Consider the following 26,243-nt stretch of genomic DNA (forward strand, 5'->3'; position numbering starts at 1 on the left):
AAAATCTGAGTTTGTATTATAACTTCATTTATACTGTAATTACTAAAATTCTGAGTTTGAATTTCTTCTCCAAAACTACATAGTGCCCCTTTAACAAACAGATTTCTCCTTAGAGTAGCTTTGTTGCAGTTCAACTTATTCCAGTGTGAAGTCATTGGTGGCTTACGAAGCTGCAAGTAAAAAAAAAAAAGTAAAATACAAATATTAAACTGAAGTTAAAATATCAGTGAGGGTGCAAAATGTCATACCAACACGACAGTTCTTATGCTTAGTTTAAAGACAGAAAATACCTCTGCGCGGAACAAAACAATAAATAACTTCACTGTCGGAAGTTTAACAGTGTAACATCCAGCGGAAGTAAACAAAGCAGACGTCAGTCGCGTCAGCTGCATGGATTCCCTGGGTTAACTGACAGGGGGTTGGTCTGTCAGTAAAACTATTAGCCACCTTCATTTTAATTTAGCAACAATGACTTCAGTCGAGCATCTGAGAGAGTTTATCAGCGAGCGACTTTCCGCCGCTGCTGAGGAAATATTCAGAGTGGTTAAAAAAGCCATCGTCGAGTACGAGGAGGAGATCGATCGTCAGCGCAGACTGCTGGATGTGGCTTGTAAACCCGAAATACAGTCACCCAGGATGGGTATGTTTATTATCACAAAACATAATTATTTGATTTGCTTGCACCTATGCATTTTTAATTTATGACAGTTCTCTGTCCTTGCAGAGCTCCCACAGCAACATGTCTCTATGGAGGAGGAGGGTCTTGCTGACCAGGAGAGGAACTTCAGTCTGGACCAAGAGGACCCAGCGCCTCCACAGATTAAAGAGGAACAGGAAGAGCAGCTTGTACTGAAGCAGGAGCCTGATACCTTTATGTTGACTCCTACTTATGAGGAAAGTGACCCCAAAGGAGATAAGACACTATATTTGAATCCTGACGGAAGTCAGAGTGCTGCAGAGACAGAGCTCCCATCTAGCATGTGTATCAGTTGGGTAAAAAATGAATCTGACCATGAGAATTCAGAAGTATCAGAGTTAATAAATCAACAGCTCCTCTCTCATAACTTGTATTTAGCTGAGAGCCGAGATCAGACAGAAGGTGAGCACGGAGACTCAGATTTACCAGAGCCAAAGAAAAGCCAAAGCCCCAGTAAAGATGTACGCAACCTTGATTTGTCAGAGATTCACTGTAATGCTCACACAGGTAAACGGTCCTTCAAATGTGACACCTGTGGGAAAGATTGTAAGTGTATGTCAAAGTTGAATATTCACATGAGAATCCACACAGGCGAGAAGCCGTATTCGTGCAGCACCTGTGGGAAAAGATTCAATCAGACATCTGGACTGAAGGCTCACAGAAGAATCCACACAGGCGAGAGGCCATATTCCTGCAACACCTGCGGGAAAAGGTTCAATCAGACATCAGTGTTAAACGCACATAAAAGAATCCACACAGGTGAGAAGCCATATTCTTGCGAAACATGCGGGAGAGCGTTCAGGTATAGTGGTGACTTAACAGTTCACATTAGAAGAGCCCACACTGGTGAGAAGCCGTATCACTGCAACAAATGTGGGAAAAGATTCTCTGGAGTGTTTGAATTTTCAAGGCATATAAAAGTGCATAAATGCAAGTAGTGTTTGGAGCCACATAAATGCAGCAACTCTAACCCTAACCCAGAAAAATCCATAAACAGGATCATCAAACCATCATGCTGAACCACTGCTGGACAAGTGGTCACCCACTAAAATGAATACTCATCAAAACTACATCTTTGTATCTAACCATTATCCATAAAGAAAAGGTCACAATATCTTAAAGTAATGAAGTAGTACATTGTCAATAATCAAATCAAGTTTCGTTGAACTAATCTTTCTCCTAATATTACTTGATTAGTCATATTTACGTTAGCAACAGTATTTCTTCGAAACAACCATAATTTACAAATCTGAATAATTCTTTCTTGCATACTGAGTGCACAGTTCCTTCAGCATGCTTGACCTGTGTAACGAATATTCTTTTTTACTAATTTTCTGCACTACCTCTTTTATACGAGTGGATTGTGAACTCTCTGATGACGTAGCTGAGAATCATCACATGTTGTTCGACCACTCTTGTTGTCATTTTTTTTGTCTGTCATGTGATTTAATATTTAATGTATTTTTTGGTCAACTTTATAAGTTCTGTTTCACTCTTAGAGCTGTTCTCAAAGAATATTGTTGCCAATGAAAACATATTTAATGCCAGTTATTCAGACAAATGTTCCCAAACTAATGGATTGGAGGATTATGTTTACCACCAGCAGTAAAAGCACAGGTGCTAGTTGAACATACTATGGTTGATACTAAAACTCTTTTCAGAGTGTTAAATCATAACGTGCAAGAAGTGCTTTAATGATGCAGCTCATCAGCTGGAGGTTAAGTGTATTATCTGGTATTGTTTGATAGTTTGGTAAGTGGAGCTGCCCAAATTGAATAAACATGTATGCAGTGATATAACTACATTTACTCAAGTATTGTATGTATGTATGTATGTACAATATTGATTGTCCTCGGATGGCCAAGATAGCATGTATATCAAGATATGAAATAGTAATTATAATAATAATAATAAACACATCAAATGAAAAAGAAGTACATTGGAAGGTATTTGTTCTTTGATTACTTTCATTTGATGTTACACATTATTGACTTTACTACTTTTCAACAGGGTTTGAAGAAGTATTCAGATCCTTATGCTCGAAAAGACTTAACATACACGTAGAAAATGAATTGCCTGTGACATAAAGCGAGAAACATGCCCCAGCCCTTTTTGAAAGCGGAAAGAAAAGCGAACTCACTTGCTACTGACGGAACATAATACGGTGACACCCACCGGAAGTAAACACTGCAGGTGCTATTAGCATATTAGCGTTAGCTTCACGGATGTATGGAATTAGCAGGTAGACAGTATTGTAGTCGTAACGTTGAAACGCGCTTGATTTGTAATAAATCAATAATGTCTTCTGTTGCTTATTTGAGAGAGTTTATCAGCGAGCGACTAACTGCTGCTGCTGAGGAAATATTCAGAGTTTTTGAAGTCACCATCGTCGAGTACGAAGAAGAGATCGACCGTCAGCGCAAACTGCTGGATGTGGCTTTGAAACCTGAAATAAAGTTAAACAGGATAGGTGTGTAAAACGTGGTAACAGTAAGGCTACAGAACAGATCCATTAGATTGATTTATAATCCAAACTGTAAATATATACTGGTACTCTCCTCCGTTGTTTTTCTTCATCACACTAGTGTCCTACTCATTTTTCTCTCTCTCTGCAGAGCTCCCACAGCAACATGTCTGTAAGGAGGAGGAGGAGGAGGAAGTTCCTGACCAGCAGCTCTGTATCCAGGAGAGGAACTCCAGTCCAGACCAAGAGGACTACAAGCCTCCACAGATTAAAGAGGAACAGGAGGAACTCTGCACCAGTCAGGAGGGAGAGCAGCTTGTTGTGAAGCAGGAGGATGATACCATTATGTTGATTCCTGCTTATGAGGAAAGTGACCACAGTGAATCTGAATCAAATAGTGACCACCAGCTCCTTTCTCATAACTCCCTTATAGCTGAGAGTGGAGACCAGAAAGGAGGCGTGTATGGAGACTCTGGATCAAGTACAAATGCAGAGACAACACCACAGAATGAACATCAAGAAAGCACAAGTCACAGTAACAATGAATTTAACTCTACCATTCACAGTAATACTCACACGGGTAAAGTGTCGTACAAATGTGGCACTTGTGAAAAGACCTTTCAGTATAAGTCAAAATTGCAGAGACACCTAATTGTCCACACAGGTGAGAAGCCGTATTCTTGCACCACCTGTGGAAAACGATTCTGTGACAATCCAGCATTGAAAAAGCACATGAGAATCCACACTGGTGAGAAACCATTCATTTGCATGTTCTGCGGGCAAGGATTCCCTTACATGTCGGTGCTGAATACACATATAAGAATCCACACAGGCGAGAAGCCGTATTTGTGCAAAACATGCGGGAAAGATTTTACACGTAGCAGTGCCCTGAGGGTCCACATGAGGATCCACACAGGCGAGAAGCCGCACGTTTGCAAAACTTGCGGGAAAGGATTCCATGACAAGCAAACATTGAAAAGGCATATAAGAGTTCACACAGGTGAGAAGCCGTATACTTGCAAAACATGTGGGCAAGGATTCTCTCAGTCAGCAGAATTGAAAACTCATATAAGGATCCACACAGGCGAGAGGCCATTTTCATGCAAAACATGTGGGAAAGGTTTCAGACTCAACAGTGTCTTGAAAGTTCACATGAGAACCCACACAGGGGAGAAGCCGTACCTCTGTAAAATATGTGGCAGCAATTTCAGTTATAGCAGTGGCTTGATGGCGCACATAAGAAGAGCCCACACTGGTGAGAAGGCATAGCACTGCTCCACCTGTGGGAAAAGTTTATGGTTTGGTACGGTATATAACAGGGGTTGGCAACCATTTTGATATGAAGTGCCATTTTAAAATCTTGTTAATCAGTATTTCACATCAGCCTTAAGGTTAACATTAAGTTTAATCATGACACAACATCAAATATAAATCTCCCAATAGATCTGTAATTTTATTTCTGCAACATTTTAAAAAATCATACGAGAGCACTAAACACAGCTGCCATGCGTACGAAAACATCAACATGAATTTAAAATCATTAACAATTCCACTAATCTTGTTCATCAGCAATAAACTGAACAAAATAGTTGTTTTTTGTTTTGTTTTTTTACTCCCTGTGGTTACAAGTAATATGCTCAGTTCCCATATCAGCACACGGCTTTTAATGAATTCCTCTTATTGACAAAGTGTTTCAATGGCAGCAAATGTCCAAAAGAGAGAAATTACCAAAATAAGCAGTATACAAGAATCCTGCCATCTCCATGAAAACATCTACATCTGACTTGGAATCATTCATCTTGTTCATCAGCAATAAACATTTCCAAAAAGTCTTTGTGCTAGTCTGCCATTGGTTAAGCTACTGCATGCCAATGGTGGTGCACGTGCCTATGGTTGCTGACCCCTGTATATAGGATGATTTACATTCAAGTAGCCTTGTATTCGTGAAACTTGGGAGACAATTCAGTTGTAGTGGTTTGTGTTCAAAACACACACAAGACTACAGAAATTGGGAGCCTTATAATTGAAGAACTTTGGGAAAAGTTTGACTCAAATCACGTGCTTGAAAAAACACGAGGATCAATAAACTGCAGGAGAAACCATCGAGCTGAAACTCCTGTGGAGAAGTTTCACCTACAGAATGAAATGCACTTTTGCAGTAGCTACAACTGTTACTGATTGTATTTGTATACATTGATATGTAATTATGTAGTACATTTTCAACAACACCAAGTTTTGTTAAACTAATGTATTTCTTTCTTCATATTACTACATGACTTATATCTCTAGTAGCAACAATTTTCTTTGAAAACAATCATAATCTCCCAAATCTTTATTACAAAGTGTAGTATTTCTCTTGATTGGACACTTTAAAGTGTTTTGTGATTGGTTAACCTTCATGTAAAGTTGAATTCAGGTTTTAGAGGTGACACGTAAACACAAATTGTTGAAAATTTGCTCCATTTGAATGAAAATATATTCTTTAAATGCCAGCATTTCAGACTTAAGTTCCCCTTGTGCTTGTAGTGCATACTGTTATTAGTACCTAAAGGAAAGTGGCTTACAATGTGCTGTTTTTTTATTCTTGTTCATGTATTGTAACAATAAATCTTTGTTAAGTGATCATATAAGGATACCAGATTCACACTTCACCACAGGCCCAATCTGTTCATCAAGACTGTAAACGGGTGTGACTGAGATCAAAAGTAAAAGTAGTTATAGTGAAGTTCTTTTCAAAGAGTTCAATCACAGCATTCAAGAGGCGTTTTAATGTTGAAGCTCACCACCTGGAGGTTAAGTGATATTGAACAAGTATATATGCAGTAGAGGAACCAAACTACATTTACTTAAATCCTGCACTAATGTACAACATTAATTGCCTTCATATTGCCACGATTGCAAGTAAATTCCACACAGATATGAAATCTTGAAATCTTCTTCTTTTAGTACTTTCATTGTATGTTACATGTACTTCTCTTTTACTACATTTCACAGGCAAATGTTGTACTAGGCCATTAGATTTTACTTTACAGCTTTAGTGTGCTAATAACATGAATAGAAAAACGTATAATTAGCTTATTTAATGTGATGCCTTGTTAAACTATCCTTCCGTGTGTGAACTACGTAAAAAATAAAATAGCTCCACCTCGACTAGCCGCCACAAAAAAGCTTTTTATACATCACGGCCTCAGTAACACTGAGAAGGGCCATTGCGCATGAGTACTTAAACATTTCATACCTTAAATACATTTTTCTGAGAGTAATTTTGCTAGTTTACTAACATTTTTATTGCATGCAGTATTTTTACACTGTTGTGGTAGAAATTCAAGTAATGTTCATTTTGTGCAACGACATGGTTGGGAGGTCTCCTCAGAGTCCTTCACACCTGCCATACTTTTTGTGAGGAGGCTTTGGATGTCTGCTGTCTCTGTCTCTTACATAAATTGTTTTCCCTGGTGGTGGTGTTATACGTGATTCTGAATGACGAGGAACATCCTGTATTAGGCTGAGAGAATGCAATGGTTGTGGTACTTTACTGTGTCCATCTTTACATGCTGTAACAAGGTCTTCTCTCACACCAGATATGTGTTGTAATAAACATATGTATTCAAGTAAGGACAACTGAGGCTAATTGAGTTTGTTCTTTTATTCATCATAGTGAAGTTTGACCAGAAGTTTTTAGCAGTACACATCTGTGTCATATATGTCACTTTGTTTTGAAAGGAGATCTGACATGTTGATGGTGTGTGTGTGTGCGTGTGTGTGTGTGTGTGATACATACTTGGCTCTGGTCTGCAGAGCAATGGTCTAGGGATTGCACTTCACCTTCACCTTACTTCCTACTGGGGTTCTAGTAGATTGTTTTGCTTATGACTCGTCCTTAATGTGGCATAAACAAGGCAGTCTATCAGTACTTGAGCACTCCTTATCTTGAATAGGACACAGGGAACCTCTGCCTGGGCCACTCTGCCCTGTTACTAGAGGACAAACTGGCTGCCGTCAGGCCTTGCTCAATATCCAAGGCCATTAAGGACATGTAATCAGAATGTGTATTGTGTAGTTTTATATTATTAGAATATACATGTCATATAATGTGACCTGTAATTAATAAGGCTATAATATAGAAATAGGAATTATTCACCACAGGAACACAAAGGCCTGAATGTGACGGACTTTGTGTAAAGATCTGACCAGTTTGAATGTGTTTCTTCTGCTGCATTCAAAGTGGCTCCAGACAACATAAACATATGTTTATATATTGAAAATGCGTGCATATGCTTGGTTTCTTCTTATGGCTGCATAACAGCAATTCTCTTTAATTCATAGGATTAGACAACGACACAGTGATGCAGCTGAGACTTTTACTTGCAACAGGTTATTTTTTACAGTAGTTACAGTACTTTTACTTGTGTAAACTATCTTTATATTTCACCACCACTATTAATAACATTTTGAATGCAGGAGTATATTCACATTTTGGTACTTTTCGTCACACGTGTTAACTTCTTACACCCATGTTTATATGTTTTCTATTTAAAATCATTGGCTGGCAGATTACTCGAAAAGATTTAAGTAAACATACCGTGTGGAAAATAATCTCATTTTAACAATGAAATAAAGCGAGACTGATGCCCGAGCGGAAAGAAAAGCGAACTCACTTTCACTGACGGAACGTAATACGGTGACACCCGGCGGAAGCGAACCCTGGAGCGTCGGCTGGAGGATGATATTGTGGATGTAACGTGGATAATATTTAAATTGTAATAAATCAATAATGTCTTCTGTTGCTTATTTGAGAGAGTTTATCAGCGAGCGACTAACTGCTGCTGCTGAGGAAATATTCAGAGTTTTTGAAGTCACCATCGTCGAGTACGAAGAAGAGATCGACCGTCAGCGCAAACTGCTGGATGTGGCTTTGAAACCTGAAATAAAGTTAAACAGGATAGGTGTGTAAAACGTGACAACAGTAACACCACAACACAGATCCATTAGATTTATATATAATGCTAATTGTTTAAGTCTACAGGTACTTTTCCCCAATCATCATAATATTATTAATTCTGTCCTCTGTTCCTCCAGAGCTCCAACAGCAACATGTCTTTATAGAGGAGGAGGAGGTTCTGGCTGACCAGCAGCTCTGTATCCAGGAGAGGAACCAAGAGGACCCAGAGCCTCCACACATTAAAGAGGAACAGGAGGAACTCTGCACCAGTCAGGAGGGACAGCTTGTCCTGAATCAGGAGACTGATACCTTTATGTTGATTCCTTCTTATGAGGAAAGTGACCACAGTGAAGCTGAATCGAACGGTGACCACCAGCTCCTCACTGACAGCTCTCATGTAGCTGAGAGCCAAGATCAGAAAGTGGGCGTGCGTGGAGACTTTCAATCAACTACAAATGCAGAGACAAAACTACAGATTGAGCATCATGAGAGCACAAGTCACAGTAACAATGAATATAACTCTGCCACGTCAGAGACTCTCTGTGATTCTCACACAGGTAAAGTGTCTCATAAATGTGGCACTTGTGGAAAAATCTTTCAGTACAAGTCAAAATTGCAGAGGCACCTGAGCGTGCACACAGGTGAGAAGCCGTATGTTTGCAAGTTCTGCGATCAAAGATTCGGATACATGTCGGCACTGAAAACTCACGTGAGAATCCACACAGGTGAGAAGCCGTATTCCTGCAAAATATGCGGGAAAGATTTCGCACTTACTACTGCCCTGACATCCCACATGAGAACGCACACAGGTGAGAAGCCGTACCTGTGCATGACCTGTGGGAAAACTTTCCGTACCATGCCACCGTTGAAAAGGCATATGAGAATCCACACGGGTGAAAAGCCCTTTGTTTGCAAAACATGTGGGAAAACATTCTGTCGGACATCAGAACTGAATACGCATATAAGGATCCACACAGGCGAGAAGCCGTACTCCTGTGAAATATGTGGGAAAGATTTCAGACTCAACGGTGTCTTGAAAGTTCACATGAGAACCCACACAGGGGAGAAGCCGTACCTCTGTAAAATATGTGGCAGCGATTTCAGCTGTAGTAGTGGCTTGTTGGTCCATATAAGAAGAGCCCACACTGGTGAGAGGCCATAGCCCTGCAGCACCTGTGGGGAAAAAGGTGTGTAAGAATGTTTACAGGCAAGTAAACTGAGCAAAAGTTGTGTGCGAGTTCCTCTGATGTGATCATAGACGGACATCTTTCCTGTGTTTCAGCCCAGCGGCCCAAAGGTGTAAACACCCTTCCTGTTATGCAGCCAAAAGGCCCAAATGAAAGGAAATGAAAATCTCCGCTATGTTCTCACACAATAGTGTTTGCAGGATGTTGTAGATGATAAGTCGTAGTGGTTAATGGTCAAAACACATTAGAACTGACTGAAGTTAGAGGACACAAAATGGGAGCACTTGTTGGAACATTTACTCAGATTGCATACTTGAAAAACACACCAGGATCAATACTCACATGAGAAACTCATCTGTTAAATGAGATGCACTACTGAAACATCATGTGACATCAGAAGTAAAGCTGAAGTTAAAGTACGATTTGATACCTTTTTGTTAGTTTGGACAGTGAAGCTGCCTCATATTGAACGAGTATACAGGCAGCGGTGGAACTGAACTACATTGATTGTCCTCATTTGGCCAAGTTAGCATGTAAATAATCTTACAGATATGAAATCTTGAACGCTGCTAATAAAAAAAACACGTTGATTATATATTACACGTACATCTGTTTTACTAGATCTCACAGGCAAATGTGCTTTTTAGGCCATTACATTTACTTGACAGCTCTTGTGTGTGTATTATTAGCTTATTTTATATGATGCCTCGTTAAACTGTCCCTCCGTGTGTGAACTAGGCTGAAAATAAGATAGCTCCACCTCGTCTAATTCATCCCCTCACACATCTTTGTGAACCAGGGTGCCGGCATCAGTATTTGTACAGTACAATGAATTATAATTTGAAGGATATGTAAGTCTGAAAGACATGAATCATTGCTATTTGTACATTGTGGCCTCAGTAAAACTGAGATGGACCTCTGAGCATAAGTGCTTTCATGTTCACATTTGTTCTGAGAGTAGTTTCACCAGTTTACTAACTTTGTGAATGCATGGTGTGTTTTTAAACTGTTGTGGTAGAAATTTAAAGAATGTTTAACTTGTGCATTAGTTTGGGAGCCTCTTCAGAGGCCTTCACACTCGACATACTTGATGTTAGGAGGCTTCGGGTGTCTGGTGTCTCAAGTCTGTATTAAAGGGCCACTGTGTAGTTTTGGAGAAGAAGTCAAAGTCAGAATTTTAATATTTGCAATATTAACGAGGTAATAATTCAAATACACATCCCTTCCATAACTGAATAAAAAGTGTTCTCAGAGGAAAATAAGGTCGCAAGGACAGAGTTTGAAGCTAGAAAGGTGGCAGGGTCCGCCAAATATAAACAAAGCAAAACAGTATGAAATTGTGTCGTCCTTTAAGGTCAGTTTGTTTATTCAGTTTATTCAGTCATGAAAATGAAGAGGGTTTGTTTATTTAGCTTGTTTAAGCATTAGAACAAATAGTCAATGAAGATCTTTCTCTTCCTCCCCAAAACTACATAGTGCACCTTTAAGCTGAGATCATGTAACACTAATTGAAGTTTTTGGACTGTGTCCATGTTTACATGCTGTGGAACAATCTCTGATCACAGATTCCTTTTGTAATAAACTTTTTTAACCAAGGCTCTTGAAGTTTGTTCTACTGTTGATCAAACTGTTTTGCTGCGTTTACTCGCCTGTGTTAAAGTCCTCCGGCCCTGCTAACAGAAACAGCTCAAGACCACATCAATTAAACTGAGTAGTACAGAGAAAATAACATGTGCTTTGCCTTTGGTTGAAAGCAGGAAGAAGAGCAGAAATAACCAACATATATTTAAAATGTGTTTACAGGAAAGAAGATTAGAGGAAACACTGCTGTTAAAGACTGACAGACTGATTCACATACAGTCTAATCACTTTTGTAATGAAATAATTGTTAACACGTAAACAGCCTTGTAATACTTCACCACCTATAACTAACTTGCAGGTTAGGATTCTTTAAAAAAAAATGAATGAGCTCATAAAATGATGATGTTTTGTTAAACAATCCAAATGCCTTTTTTTTCTCCATAAATAAAAGACCACCCAGTAGTTGGCGGTATGTGCCTTAAAAGTCATGATTTCAATCCGCCATAAAACGGAGAGACGAAGAAGAAGAAGAAGTCTGTGGCTGCTGTTTGCAGCTGGATGATCGTGACACTCTTCCAACTGAGGAGGATGGTGGTGGATGTGTCGCAGTGAGTTAGCCTCCTTGATTTGTAATTAAGCAGCGATGTCTTCATTTGAGTTCCTGAGAGACTTGGTGGGAAAGCGAGTGGCTGTTACTGCTGGAGAGGAAATACTGGGAGTTTTTAAAGAAACCATCGCCGGGTACGAGGCAGAGATCGACCGTCAGCGCAGACTGCTGGATGTCGCTCTGAAACCTGACGTAAAGTTACACAGGATAGGTTTGTGATATCGAGTTATTGTTTCTGATTAACGTTTTACAACTCAAAACAGAGAAATCGGATATAGATATACAGACAGTTGTTTATACGCACACTCACAAACTTACAAACACACATGTATTTATATACTCATGCAGGTATCAACAGAATAAGGCAGAATAAGTGTTATATTTGTTTATTAATATAATATCACAAGGTAATCAGAGTTATTCGACTTTATATAATTGTATCTCAATACTCTGTCCTCTGTTCCTGCAGAGCTCCCACAGCAACATGTCTGTAAGGAGGAAGGGGAGGAGGAAGTTCTCTCTGACCAGCAGCTCTGTATCCAGGAGAGGAACTCCAGTCTGGACCAAGAGGACTCAGAGCCTCCACAGATTAAAGAGGAACAGGAGGAACTCTGCATCAGTCAGGAGGGAGAGCAGCTTGTACTGAAGCAAGAGGACGATACCGTTATGTTGATTCCTGCTTATGAGGAAAGTGACCACAGTGAACCTGAACAAAAGAGTGACCACCAGCCTGAGCAGGCAGACTCAGGATCAACAAGATATACAGAGTCAAAACCAAAAACCAGTCAAACCAAAAGACATCGAAAGTCAAAATTGCAGGAGCACCTGAGGGTCCACACAGGTGAGAAGCCACATCGTTGCAGCGTCTGTGGAACAAGATTCAGTCAGACATCAGAGTTGAAATCTCATTTAAGGATCCACGCAGGTGAGAAGCCGCATGTGTGCAAAACATGTGGGAGAGCTTTCAAACATAGCAGTTCCTTAACAGTCCACCTGAGATGTCACACAGGTGAGAAGCCATATTCTTGCAACATCTGTGAGCGAAGATTCAGTCAGTTATCAACGTTGAACGGTCATTTAAGAGTCCACACAGGTGAGAAGCCGTGTTCTTGCAGCTTATGTGGAAAAAAGTTCACAAAGGGTTCAGAGCTGAAACGCCATATGAGAATCCACACAGGTGAGAAGCCGTTTTCGTGCAAAATTTGTGGCAAAGCTTTCAGACTCAACAGTGCCTTGACAATCCACATGCGAGGCCACACAGGGGAGAAGCCACATTCTTGCAAAACATGCGGGAAAGATTTCAGATTCGGTGGGGAGTTGAAAGTCCACATGAGATCCCACACAGGCGAGAAGCCCTACAGTTGCAAGGCCTGTGGGACAAGATTCAAGATCAAGTCGCTATTGAAAAGGCATATGAAAATCCACACAGATGAGAAGCCACATTCCTGCAAAACATGTGGGAAAAACTTCCAATTTGAGGGGGACATAAAAGTTCACATGAGAATCCACACAGGTGAGAAGCCTTACCCGTGCAAAACATGTGGAAAACATTTCAGAAGTAGTAGTAATTTGTCAGTCCACATGAAATTACACAGATGTAACCCTGCCAAAGATGTAGGAAAAGATTCTGACGGATGCCAGACCTGAAAAAACACTGAAGCATTCATACAAGTAAAAATCTGTATACCTGAGGGAGCTTTCAGACTTGGTGCTGCCATGACAGTCAACATGAGAAGAGCCCACACTGGTGAGAGGCTGTACCTTTGCAAGATCTGCAGGAAACAACGTGCTGATGGATCCTAATTTATAACTTCTGAAACTGCATAGAGGCAAGAAGCCTTTGTGCTGTGGGAGATGACTGGATTCTACTGGTTCATGGTTCATTCACACAAGAAGTGAGGAGCCATATGATTGACTTTCACGTCATTCAACAAGCATACACACAAAAGAGACCAAAGAGCTGAAACTCCTATTTGAGCAACAGCGTTTGTCAGTTGTTTTTGTTTACTTTGATGCACAATCATTGCATAGTTCCTACAAATGACTTGTTAAATGAGTTTCAACCTCAATTATATGAGTGGATTTCAAACTGTAATGTTTTTTGTTATTGGTTCAACTTGAAACCGAATCATCGTGATGTCAAGCTCACAACAACAGTCACTTCTGTTGTGCTTTGGAAAACTGGACCCTGAACCCTAACTTTAACGGGTAAAGATAGATTTATGTGTCTTTGCTGGAGTCTTTGATATCTTCACAACAGCCACATCTCACACTAAATGCTAGTTTTGGTAAAATCAAGCTGTCATTTTCTATAACAGGTAAATAAGCTCTCCACACATAACATCAGTGAAAGTGTTGTTGTTAATGAGGTATGACAAAGCATCAAACATGCATTTTAGATTAATTGTGTAAACTTACAATGTGTGATGCCAGGGTTTTCTACCAGGAAGTTTTTTGTAAACAAGCGTTGTGATTCGTTCTGTGTATATTTTGGTTTTGGGAGGCTTTAGAGGAGACAAATTAATTGTAGTTTAAATGTTACATGTACGCGTTGTGCTTTTTCTTTTGAGCTGCTACTGTTGAGGATTGTCTTTAATCTTGACAACTCAAGTGATGAAGGATACTCAGGACACTTGATGCCTTACTTTGAAGTATTTAATGAAGCTCTATCGAGGAGAAATGGCTCAACAATACAAGTGTATGCACGGTGTAATGCCAAACCAGTTCTGAAGGACACTTCCCAGTCTCTGGGCATTTAACCCTTACAAAGAATATCCATACAACCACACACACATATAATACTGCCTGCACATTCTTATCATGTGTCCTCAGATAGCACTGCCATTGAGCAAGTGGCCTTGCAGCAGCCTGTCTGGCCTCGAATAACCATCAAAGAAGAACCTTGGCAGATGTTTCTTATGTCCATTCCTAGTGAAGCAGATACACAGAATCATTAGACTGCTGAAGTATGATGAAACCCTGTTTACACAGCAGAACATTAGTCAAAAGTAAAAAATCCCCTCAAACCCCCTCTACAGGAAGTAAGGCAAAGGTGAAAACCTCCCCTCTTCTGGGTTAGACCCTACGACAGAGATAAGGAAACTCGTGTGATTGGCCAGCCGTGAACTGTATGAGTTAAACTGACAGGCGTCCAGAAGCGGGAGAAATGTTCCCATTGGTGGAGAGAAAGGGAAGTGTAAGCAGAAAAATCAAGTGTGTAAAGGAAACTACATTTTGCTATGTTCTCTGGTTCCATGCTCTGCAGACTGTGGTGCTTATTCTTTGCTTAATAAAGAATTGAGGACAAGCAGACTTCTCTCCGTGTTTTTCATTATTATTGAAAGTTATTCTACTACACTATGACAGATAAATTAGGTCTCCAACCATAACATTAGTGATGCTAACTTAAGTCACATTGAGATTAATGGAGCAAGCATGAAGAAGTTCCATTACTGTCGCCATGCAGCCAAAAGTCCTGGGGACAACGAGCGCTGGCAGGATTTAATGTCAGGGTTTCATTCTGAATATCCTTTAACAGCTCTGAAAAGTGGCTTTTGTATGCTGACCTGAGACAATGACATTTAATTCATTTTTTAGTATTATCATAATCATTACATAACCTCTCTAAGATCTTTTATATATTTACTTATTAAGCCTTTGTAGTGTCTGAGTGTTTCTTATACCTCCTGAGCTCTGAGTGACAGGACAGGATGGGACAGGATCAAATGCTTTTCTTTAAGTATATTTGGGAAGGAGACAATGTAGAGGTCTCATGTTCAGGATAACAACACATTAGTTCTGTAGTGTGCTTCAGAGAATAGTTAAAGGAAGAGGCCCACACCAAGGACTGAGGAATTCAGAGGTTCAATGTATACATTTCTATCTAAGGATAGGAAGAGGTTCAGGGTTGATTTAATGTACACATTTCCATTTAAGTATATAGAGACTAACATCAACATAGTCACGCACACACCTCCATGTACACATATTCCCTTGAGAGAGAGATGTTATGCAGACCCATCCTTTTCTAATAGGATAGATGGGCCCTCAGTTCCCCAAAAAGGAAACAATTAGAGAAACAGGCGGGCCTGAGCGAATAGACTCTAAAAAGACACACACACCAGAGAACGGGGGTGATTTTGGTTGATCTCCTAAGACTGAGGGTCTGAGAGGAGTTCTGATAGAGCAGAGGGCAAAGTATTTTGGGCATCACTTTGCCAAGATTTGAGAATACCAGGGAGTGGCCACACTCTGGTTCCGACGCTGGCTTGAAATCTGTTTCAATAAAGATTGCTCTGTCAAATCCACCCAGCCTTGCCTCCGTAGAATCTCTTATCAACATACTACACGCCGACACCTTTCGAGGACGACAGCCCATACACTTCACCTTATTAATTACAGGTTACATTATATTAAATGTATATTCTTATCATAATTGTTACAGATAAAACTACACACACACATTCTTATTAAATGTCCTAAAATGGCCTTAGATATTGAGCAAGGCCTGATGGCAGTCAGTCTGTCCTCGAGTAGCAGGGCAGAGTGACCCAGGCAGATTTCTTATGTGTCCTTTAGATAAGGAGTACTTAAGTATTGACAGAATGCCTTGTTTTCTGCAAATTAAGGATGAGTGATAAGCAAAAAATCTCGCAGAACCCCTAGTAGGACGTACGTTTCAAATCCATTTCAGATGGTACGGGATGAGCTTCAAGTGTCCAAAGGCTTATCAGGAGTTGGAACCTCAGCATCTGATAAAGAATGTAGCTGTGTGGTTGCACAAGGTACAGACTTGTGTTTTATACTATAAAGATATTTGCATATATACTGTACAACTACACCCGAAATTCACCCAGTATGTGACCTGTAAACCCAGAGAGGAGAAGACCCTGGACCTGCTGTATGCTAATGTAAAGGACGCATACACCGCCACGTCTCTCCCCCCGCTGGGAAGATCAGATCACAACTTGGTGCTTCTCACCCCCCTCTATGTGCCTCTAGTGAAGAGGCTGCCTGTGACCACAAAGACAGTGAGGTAATGGTCAGAGGACTGCTATGAGGCACTGCAGGGCTGCTTTGAGGTGACTGACTGGAATGTACTCTGTGAGCCACATGGAGAGGACATTGATGGGCTTACTGAGTGTATTACTGACTACATCAATTTCTGGTGGACGGCATTGTCCCAGCAAGGACTGTGCGCTGTTATCCAAACAACAAGCCTTGGGTAACAAAAGACATCAAAGCCATACTTAACCGGAAGAAGAAGGCTTTCAGAGGTGGCAACAGGGAGGAGCTGAGGGACATTCAGCGGGACCTGAATGTCAAGATCAAAGAGGCTAAGGACGGCTACAGAAGGAAGCTGGAGTGGAAACTCCAGCAGAATAACATGAGGGAGGTCTGGAGTGGTATGAGGACCATCACCGGTTTCAGACCAACTAGCAGTGGAGCTGATGGTAGTGTGGCCAGGACCAATGAGTTGAATCTGTTCTTCAATAGGTTTGATACTGCAGCCCTGGCCCCTGCTGGCTCTCCTGTTGACTGTCTCCAGCCACCACCGCTTCTGACCCCCCCCCCCCCCCCCCCCCCCCCCCTCCTCCTGATAGCACCCCATCCAACTTTATGAGCCCCTCACACCCATCCCCCACTCCTCACACCTCCTCTGGCTCCCATGCTACCTGCCCTCCTCTCACTATGGACTCCAACTCTCCCCCTCCTCGACCTGCACTGTTTACACCGCTTCATGTTAGGAGACAGCTGAGCAAACTCCCTGCCGGTAAGGCTGCAGGCCCTGACAGTGTCTGGCTGAATACAGGGCTGTGGTGGACAACTTTGTCACATGGTGTGAGCTGAACCACCTGCAGCTCAACACAACAAAGACCAATGTGTATCTATGTATATTTCCCATATACCATATGTATATTGCACTGTATAACTGTAAATACTTAGATTGTCTGCTTTATTATTTTATTTTACTGTCTACTTAACTATTTTATTTATATCTTTACCTTTATCTCTTGTTTCCATTCATGCCATATTTCTTTTTCTACTTTGCATGGAGCATCTGGAACAAAAACAATTCCCCCCGGGGATTAATAAAGTATTCTGATTCTGATTCTGATACACACTATCCACTTTAAATAAAGTGAGGCCATTTGTACTTAACGGACTCGGATGGATTGTGCCTCGTTCACAAGTGTGAATAAACCAGCCTAAACTAAGATTTGACTTGTATCCTGATTGATTTCCTCAGACTCTGCTTCAGAAATCTTCCATTCAGCAACAATATCTTTATTTGAGTATTTGAGCGAGTTTGTCAGTGACACATCTCAATTCAGTTGCGGAAAATCTGAGTTTGAATATTTCTTCTCCAAATCTACATGGTGCTCCTTTAACTTTGGACACCAAGGCATCAGGTGAAAGCGGAACGAAAGGCTTGCGCACTTTCACTGTCGGAACCTGACAGCGTGACATCCAGCGGAAGTAAACAACATACACGTTAGCTAAGTAGCTAGCTTAGTAGCGGCATACGGAAGAGGACGTGGTAGTCGTAGCACTAGTAATTTATCTAACTGTAAACAAACAACAATGTTTTCAGTTGAGAGTTTGAGAGAGGTTATTAACGAGCGACTGACCGCTGCTGCTGAAGAAATATTCAGAGTTTTTAAACAAACTATCATCAATTTTGAGGAAGAGATCGATCGTCAGCGCAGACTGCTGGATGTTTTGAAACCTGAAATACAGTTACAAAGGACAGGTGTGTAAAACATGATTATTTTAAAGGCACAAAACAGAGGAATTAAATTTTAATGTAAGCTGTTCAATTTACGTTATTCTGTCCTCTGTCCCACCAGAGTTCCCACAGCAACATGTCTGTAAGGAGACGGAGGACGAGGAGGAGGAGGAAGTTCTCTCTGACCAGCAGCTCTGTATCCAGGAGAGGAACTTCAGTCTGGACCAAGAGGACCCAGAGCCTCCACAGATTAAAGAGGAACAGGAGGAACTCTGCATCAGTCAGGAGGGAGAGCAGCTTGTACTGAAGCAGGAGGATGATACCTTCATGTGGATTCCTGCTTATGAGGAAAGTGACCACAGTGAACCTGAACAAAAAAGTGACCACCAGCCTGAGCAGCCAGACTCAGGATCAACAAGACATTCAGAGCCAAAGAAAATACATCAAAAAAACAAAACGCCCTGTAATACTGACAAAGGTGAAATGTCTCATAAATGTGACCAGTGTGGGAAAGTTTTTAAGTTCAAGTCAAAATTGCAGGAGCACCTGAGGGTCCACACAGGTGAGAAGCCACATTGTTGCAGCATCTGTGGAACAAGATTCAGTCAGACATCAGAGTTGAAAACTCATTTAAGGATCCACATAGGTGAGAAGCCGCATGTGTGCAAAACCTGTGGGAAAGCTTACAAATATAGTAGTGGCTTAATAATCCACCTGAGAAGTCACACAGGTGAGAAGCCATTTTCTTGCAACATATGTGGGGAAAGATTCAGTCAGACGTCATCCTTGAACTTTCATTTAAGGGTCCACGCAGGTCAGAAGCCACATTCTTGTAGCGCCTGCGGAAAAGAATTCAAAAAAGGTACAGATTTAAAAACTCATATGAGAATCCACACAGGTGAGAAGCCGTATTCGTGTGAAATTTGTGGCAAAGGTTTCCGACTTGGCAGTGTCTTGAAAGTCCATGTGAGAAGCCACACAGGGGAGAAGCCATATCCTTGCAAAATCTGTGGGAAAAGATTCTGTGACGCTTCATCGTTGAGCAGGCATATGAGAATCCACACAGGTGAGAAGCCGTATTCATGTGAAATATGTGGCAAAGATTTCCGACTTGGCAGTGTCTTGAAAGTTCACATGAGAAGCCACACGGGTGAGAAGCCATACGTTTGCAAGATCTGCGGGATGAGATTTACTGTCGGGTTTTTATTGAAAAAGCATAGGACATCTCACATAGATCAAGAGCTATATTATTGTTAAAGATTCTGTTGGATGCCCGACTGGCAAAGGCACAAAAAGCATGCTAAACATGTGGGGGAGCTTTCAGACAAGACAAGACCACAGACAAGAAAGTAGTCTTGTTCAGTTCTAGTGATTCAATGTATAAATACACTAGATCTGAGGAGCTACATGTCTGCAGTCCTTTTAGGGAAAAAGCACCTGAGTCTAGGGATGGGACGAAAATAAATTTAATGCCAATTGTGACAAAAAACACTCACAATTAGTTGATCTTGGATCATTTTTATCATGGGGTTAATCCTGAATCAAGATAATCGTAAAAATCCTGTCACGAATGACTTAAAAGTCTTTCTGGCCTGCTGAATTCCAGATTTATTTTGAATTGCCTAATCCTGTCACAATGGCTGAAGGCTCGGCTTGCACTTTGTATCCCCCACAAAAACAAGTGAAATCAGATGTGTTGAAATATAATGGATTCCAAGTGAAAAAACAACAGTGAGAGGAGGATACCAGCATTATGATTTATTATTACATTTAAGATTCTTCGATTGTTTTCCACTTTAGAAAGAAAAGATTGTGTTCTATCTGTGATGAAATAAAAATGTTTTCTAACCAAATGTAAAGTGATTTCAGTATATTTTAGTGCAATATATTTTTTTATTTTTTATTATTAAGTTTCAAGAATATTTTTTAAATTGTTGTGATAATATTGTGAATGCTGGACAGGATAATTGTCACAAGAAATTTTCATATCATCCCATGCCTACCTGAGTCACACGATATATATTACTCTACTAAGTTAAATATTCTCTGTAATACTGTGCAGGTAAAAACTCTTTAAAATGTGACACGTGGGAAAGCTTCTGTGGCTACATGCATGTGATCTGACAAATTGCCACCAGTGAGTTTGATATTCTGCCAAAACATTTGGAAGAGGTTTCAGTTCAGTAAAAAGGTGTACGTTCTGTGTCTCAGGTATCTTTTTCACACTGAGCACACAGTGGTGGCTATAATTCTAACGTTGTGATGTGAAGGACCGATATCGTGTGCATAAGAGCCTTTAAAATGTCATACAAGTAAATCTTTTCAAAAGCCCAGCATCTTGTGGAATAACTTTTACTTAATTCACATACTTGAAACACCTGAGGACCTGTGTGTGTATGTGTGTGTGTATATATAATATATGAACATATATAAATACTATTTACTATTCAACAGATAATCATTGTACATTTTTATTGCACTACGTTTCTTCGACAGCTATAGCTATAGTACTTCTAGAGCTGCAATATTTTGATTTAATTATTAATTAATTAGCTGTCAAAGATCAAATTAATCAACTATTTGATAATCGATTAATAGGACTGAGTAATTTTTTAAGAAGAAAAGTCAAACTTCTCTGATTCCAGCTTTATAAATAGGAATATTTTCTGGTTTCTTTGCTCCTCAATGACAGTTACCTGAATATCTTTGGTTTGTAGATGAAACAATATATTTGAGGACGTCATCATGGAAGAGAGGGATCTTCATTGATGGATTTATTAATGCTTAACAAACTGAATAAACAAACTGACCTTAAAGGACAACACAATTTCATACTGTTTTACTTTGTTTATATGTGGCAGACCCTGCCACTTTTCTGGCTTCAAACAGTGTTACAGAGACCTTATTTTCCTCTGAGAACAGTTTATTCATTTAGTTATGAGTTTGTATTATTCGACAATCATATTGTAAATATTGCAAGACTCCAAGACTACATAGTGCCCCTTTAATCATCATCAGAAATCCATGAAATACAGAAGAAAAAGAAGATCGAGAGAAATGAGTTCTGACTTTTTTCAGAATCGGGTAAAAAATCCAAACTCAACAAAACTCAACCCTAATCCTCTTCCATACTGGAGAGACAAAGGATGTAAGAAATAGTTTACCTATGTGATGATGACAGACATCTGAGCAGATTAATCCAAGTATTTTGAATATGGTCATATATGAGTCATATTCCCGTGACCATTGAAGTTTTAAGAACTATTTCTCCAGCAGCAGCAGTTGGTCGCTCATTGACAAACTCTCAAATAACCAACTGAGGACATTGCTCTTAAAGCTGCTCTGTGTAACAATTTGTAGCAATTTACGCGTATTAATCACTTTATTAATGACCGTGTGTGAGTGTCATAAAAAATTAGGCCTTTGCGTCTCTCTCAGTTGCCTATACAAGCCTCGGGCTAACATGAACAAAAACATTTCAACACAACATTAAAGTTCGAGAGCCCCTTTAATTAAAAAATAAATAATTAGTAATGCTATGACAACAGTATTGTCATACAGCTACTTCAACTAGTGTATGCAGCTAAAGTTACTTGAACTTTGTGACTTCACAAATAAGGATTGTGCATACAATAAACAAAGAAGCAGTGGTTCAGGAAGTATTCAAGTTACTTAACTAGAAATACCACAGTGTAATTCACGGTACATTCAAAATGTTCAGTAAAAGTACAGATATATAACCAGCAAAATATATTTTAAATAGGAAACATTCAGCTTGATGGTTCCCCCCCTGTATGTTTAATCTCGTGTATTAGACTGTGCCGTATCAATGGTTCCTCCCCCATGTTTTTATTCTCATGTATTAGACTGTGCCGTGTCAATACAGTCTTCTCAAAGTATCTCATACCGCAGATCTTGCAAACGTACGGCTTCTCACCAGTATGGGCTCTTCTCGTGTGAACTGTCAATTGAGCATTACATACGAAAGCTCTTCCACATGTTTTGCAAATAAATGGCTTCTCACCTGTGTGGGTTCTCATGTGGACTAAAAGGGAACTGCTGAATCTGAAATCTCGACCACACATTGTGCATGAATACGGCTTCTCGCCTGTGTGGATTCTTACATGCTTTTTCAAGTCTTCTGTCCGAGCAAATCTTTTCCCACAGGTATTGCACGGATATGGCTTCTCACCTGTGTGGGTTTTCATGTGCATATGTAATCGGGATTTAAACTTAAAAACTTTCCCACAAGCTTCACAAGAAAATTGCTTCCCCTCACTTGTGTGTGTATTATGGTCAATCTCTGACAAGTCTGATTTGGATACATCGATACCCTGACTTGGGACTCTGGGATGTGCTTTCTTTGGTTCTGGCTCTGTATTTATCATTGATCGGGAGTCTCCATACATGCCCCCTTTCTGATCCTGGCTCTCAGCTACATGCCAGTTCTCAAAGAGGAGCTGGTGGTCACTTTCTAATTCTGGTTCACTGTGGTCACTTTCCTTATAAGTAGGGGTCAACACACAGGTATCAGTCTCCAGCTTCAGTACAAGCTGCTCTCCCTCCTGACTGGTGCCGAGATCCCTCTGTTCCTCTTTAATCTGTGGAGGGTCTGAGTCCTCTTGGTCCAGACTGGAGTTCCTCTCCTGGTCACAGAGCTGCTGGTCAGAGAGAACCTCCTCCTCCTCCATACAGTCATGTTGCTGTGGGAGCTCTGAATGGACAGAGAACAAAATAAAAAGGACATTACTGTGATGACGAAAAGAAGAAATATGCAGACGTGAGCAAATTACAGTGCAAGTATAAATTTAAACAACGTGGGTTACATTCATCGATTTCTTATGTTCCGTGTTATTAAATAAATAAATACGTTTACAGACCTATCCTGTGTAACTTTATTTGCGGGTTCAAAACAACATCCAGCAGTCTGCGCTGACGGTCGATCTCTTCCTCGTACTCGACGATAGTTTTAATAAAAACCCCGAATATTTCTTCAGCAGCAGCAGTTAGTCGCTCGCTAACAAAGTCTCTCAAACACTCAACTGAAGACATTGTTGTTTTTAATACAAATTAAATTATTATCTGAGCGGAGACTATAATACCATCTTCCAGTTACTTCAATACATTCATGCAGCTAACGCGCTACCAGCGTTTGTGTTGTTTACTTCCGCTGGGTGTCACGCTCATAAATTCCGACAGTGGAAGTGCTGGAGATTTTATTTGTTCCGCTTTCAACTGATGACATTTTATTAAAAACCCGGATGTTTAACATCAAAGCAAAGACGAAGCCTAATTTTATCGCGTTGATAGTCCTTTGTATCACTTTTGAATAACAGACATCCTTCCACATAAAGACATTACTGAGATGTTTTCTTTCCCTTGTGTCCTCTATGTAACCTTATTTTCACTTAGATTTGATTGCATGTGCTACTGTTTGATTTACCTGGACTCCTTGTAAATTGATCTTTCTTAAATAAAGGTTTATTCAAAACATTTTTTTTACACTGAACCGTTTTTACACAAAACTAAGTGGTAATCTACAATCTCTCCAACAAAATGTGACTCTTGAATTGCAAAATTATCTTTTAAAAATTGACAAACATATGTGTAATTCCTTACACATTTCAAACGGGATTTTTATTTTTGCATGTCCCCATTGGCACACAATGTATAATATACAATAATATATATTTTTAATTATGTTAACCTATGAACTAACTATGGCATGTTAGCTGTCATGGTATATAAATGTTTTAGGTTAAAAAGTGGGGACTCTACTTCTCACATCTTAACAAGTATCTCATTACAAAAGTGATATTTTTAGTGTTTAGTATTGTTTCCTTGTTTTGAACTGAATTCACACTAGAACTACTGACAAAAAAAACAAAATAGTGGTCTTTTGAAAAATGAACCTTTATTAAGTTCAGCAAACGCCCTTATCCACACGACAATCAGTCATCCACATAACAGTGTTACAGCCACTATTGTGCACCTAATCTGAACCAAAGTTGTTGTTCTGAGAAATGCTGTTGCTCCAACTTATGTTATGTGTTTAAGAACTGAGACACGGTGATGTCATACATATTTTTAGAGGCCTGAAATCTCCTTCACATGGTGTCTTGCCTGTATGGGTCATTGCTGATAATACACAACATTCCACCTGTGACACTGTGGGCAGATTAGTGAAAATTATAACACATTCATAGCCAAAAGAAAGACATGACACTCATGTTACCTAACCTGCTAACACACAATAGATGTATCTTGTGTATAGTGTGAATGGGAAATTAAAACTCTCCTTGAACAAAACTGACTGATGATTTTAGTCATATTTAGAACATAGGGTAGTGGTGCACTTCAGCCTCTTGTGGTCAAATGATCATTACCAACACAAACACAAAGAAAAATTAGCGTTACAGAATCAAAACAGAACAAAAAAAGTTCTCCTTCAAAAAATCTTTTTTCCCCACTTGGTTTCACTCATGTAATAGAAAAAGATAAAAATTCTCCTGCCAAAATTCTTCTCCCACCAGGTTTCAAACATGGGGGAAAAAACTTGTTTTTTTTTAAAAAAAACAAAAACATGTTTTCACAGATGAAAATTTGTCTCCTCAGGGGTTTTTAGCTGGATGGTTCCTCCCCTGTATGTTAATTTTTGTGTTTTACGCTCATGTGCGTGGTCAATACAGACTTCTCAAAGTACCTCTTACCACAGATTTTGCAAAGGTACGGCTTCTCACCAGTATGGGCTCTTCTCATGTGAACTGTCACCTGAGTACTACGTGCAAAAGCTCTCCCACATGTTTTGCAAATATACGGCTTCTCACCTGTGTGGGTTCTCATGTGGTCTACAAGGTTACTGCTACGTTTGAAATCTCGACTACACGTTGTGCATGTATACGGCTTCTTGTCTGTGTGGATTCTTACATGCTTTCTCAAGTCTTTTGTCCAAGCAAATCTTTTCCCACAGGTATTGCACGGATATGGCTTCTCGCCTGTGTGGATTCTTACATGCTTTCTCAAGTCTTTTGTCCAAGCAAATCTTTTCCCACAGGTATTGCACGGATATGGCCTCTCACCTGTGTGGGATTTCATGTGCATATGTAATCGGGACTTGTACTTAAAAACTTTCCCACAAGCTTCACAAGAACACTGCTTCTTCTCACTTGTGTGCATATTCTGGTCAATCTCTGATAAGTTTGATCTGAATACATCGATACCCTGACTTCTGCTTTTGGGATGTGTTTTCTTTGGTTCTGGCTCTGTATTTGTAGTTGGTCTGGAGTCTCCATACATGCCCCCTTTCTGATCCTGGCTCTCAGCTACATGCCAGTTCTCAGAGAGGAGCTGGTGGTCACTTTTTGATTCTGGTTCACTGTGGTCACTTTCCTTATAAGTAGGAGTCAACACAAAGGTATCAGTCTCCAGCTTCAGTACAAGTTGCTCTCCCTCCTGACTGGTGCTGAGATCCCTCTGTTCCTCTTTAATCTGTGGAGGGTCTGAGTCCTCTTGGTCCAGACTGGAGTTCCTCTCCTGCTCACAGAGCTGCTGGTCAGAGAGAACCTTCTCCTCCTCCATACAGTCATGTTGCTGTGGGAGCTCTGAAGAGACAGAGAACAAAATAAAAAGGACATTACTGTGATGACGAAAATAAGAAATATGCAGACATGTGAGCAAATTACAGTTTAAGTTAAACAACCGGGGTTACATTCATCGATTTCTTCTGTTTTGTGTTATTAAATAAATACGTTTACAAACCTATCCTGTGTAACTTTATTTGCGGTTTCAAAACAACATCCAGCAGTCTGCGCTGACGGTCGATCTCTTCCTCGTACTCGACGATAGTTTTAATAAAAACCCCGAATATTTCTTCAGCAGCAGCAGTTAGTCGCTCGCTAACAAAGTCTCTCAAACACTCAACTGAAGACATTGTTGTTTTTAATACAAATTAAATTATTATCTGTGCTGAGACTATAATACCATCTTCCAGTTACTTCAATATATTCGTCCAGCTCACGCGCTACCAGCGTTTGTA

General features: G+C 40.1%; 4 protein-coding genes across 4 annotated transcripts; 3 read left to right on the top strand and 1 right to left on the bottom strand.

Annotated features, from left to right (window-relative positions):
• Positions 1–399: 399 nt before the first annotated feature.
• Positions 400–10,886, top strand: LOC140995643 (uncharacterized). Its single transcript, XM_073465722.1, is given in 7 exon segments — positions 400–640; positions 725–1,634; positions 2,446–2,449; positions 2,915–3,167; positions 3,313–4,464; positions 7,928–8,107; positions 8,241–10,886. Coding segments are annotated over 7 exon segments (3,696 nt in total). The 5' UTR covers positions 400–468; the 3' UTR covers positions 9,266–10,886.
• Positions 10,887–11,440: 554 nt separating this feature from the next.
• On the top strand, positions 11,441–14,790 carry LOC140995524 (uncharacterized). Its single transcript, XM_073465529.1, has 2 exons — positions 11,441–11,689; positions 11,948–14,790. Exons 1-2 carry the CDS (start codon positions 11,515–11,517, stop codon positions 13,123–13,125), a joined length of 1,353 nt encoding a protein of 450 aa, XP_073321630.1. The 5' UTR covers positions 11,441–11,514; the 3' UTR covers positions 13,126–14,790.
• A 3,243-nt stretch (positions 14,791–18,033) lies between these two features.
• Positions 18,034–20,061, top strand: LOC140995525 (uncharacterized). Its single transcript, XM_073465530.1, has 2 exons — positions 18,034–18,232; positions 18,330–20,061. Exons 1-2 carry the CDS (start codon positions 18,064–18,066, stop codon positions 19,463–19,465), a joined length of 1,305 nt encoding a protein of 434 aa, XP_073321631.1. The 5' UTR covers positions 18,034–18,063; the 3' UTR covers positions 19,466–20,061.
• A 1,123-nt stretch (positions 20,062–21,184) lies between these two features.
• On the bottom strand, positions 21,185–26,243 carry LOC140995644 (uncharacterized). The gene is made up of 4 exons (XM_073465723.1): positions 25,967–26,243; positions 24,863–25,809; positions 23,089–23,275; positions 21,185–22,922 (listed from the first exon to the last, which is right to left on the bottom strand). The coding sequence occupies exons 1-4, from the start codon at positions 26,136–26,138 to the stop codon at positions 21,979–21,981; spliced, it is 2,250 nt and encodes a 749-aa protein (XP_073321824.1). The 5' UTR covers positions 26,139–26,243; the 3' UTR covers positions 21,185–21,978.

This window comes from Pagrus major, chromosome 5, assembly GCF_040436345.1.
Source record: "Pagrus major chromosome 5, Pma_NU_1.0".
Taxonomy (NCBI): domain Eukaryota; kingdom Metazoa; phylum Chordata; class Actinopteri; order Spariformes; family Sparidae; genus Pagrus; species Pagrus major.

Bases quoted from the DNA above. Each gene is read 5' to 3' on its own strand.
- LOC140995525 (XM_073465530.1), top strand. From the start codon at position 18,064: ATGTTTTCAGTTGAGAGTTTGAGAGAGGTTATTAACGAGCGACTGACC. The intron at 18,233-18,329 runs GTGTGTAAAACA...CTGTCCCACCAG, and splicing joins AATACAGTTACAAAGGACAG to AGTTCCCACAGCAACATGTC.
- LOC140995644 (XM_073465723.1), bottom strand. From the start codon at position 26,138: ATGTCTTCAGTTGAGTGTTTGAGAGACTTTGTTAGCGAGCGACTAACT. The intron at 23,276-24,862 runs AATTAACATACA...ATAATTTAATTT, and splicing joins ACATGAGCGTAAAACACAAA to GTATTAAAAACAACAATGTC. The intron at 22,923-23,088 runs GTCTGTAAACGT...CTGTCCATTCAG, and splicing joins AATAAAGTTACACAGGATAG to AGCTCCCACAGCAACATGAC.
- LOC140995524 (XM_073465529.1), top strand. From the start codon at position 11,515: ATGTCTTCATTTGAGTTCCTGAGAGACTTGGTGGGAAAGCGAGTGGCT. The intron at 11,690-11,947 runs GTTTGTGATATC...CTGTTCCTGCAG, and splicing joins CGTAAAGTTACACAGGATAG to AGCTCCCACAGCAACATGTC.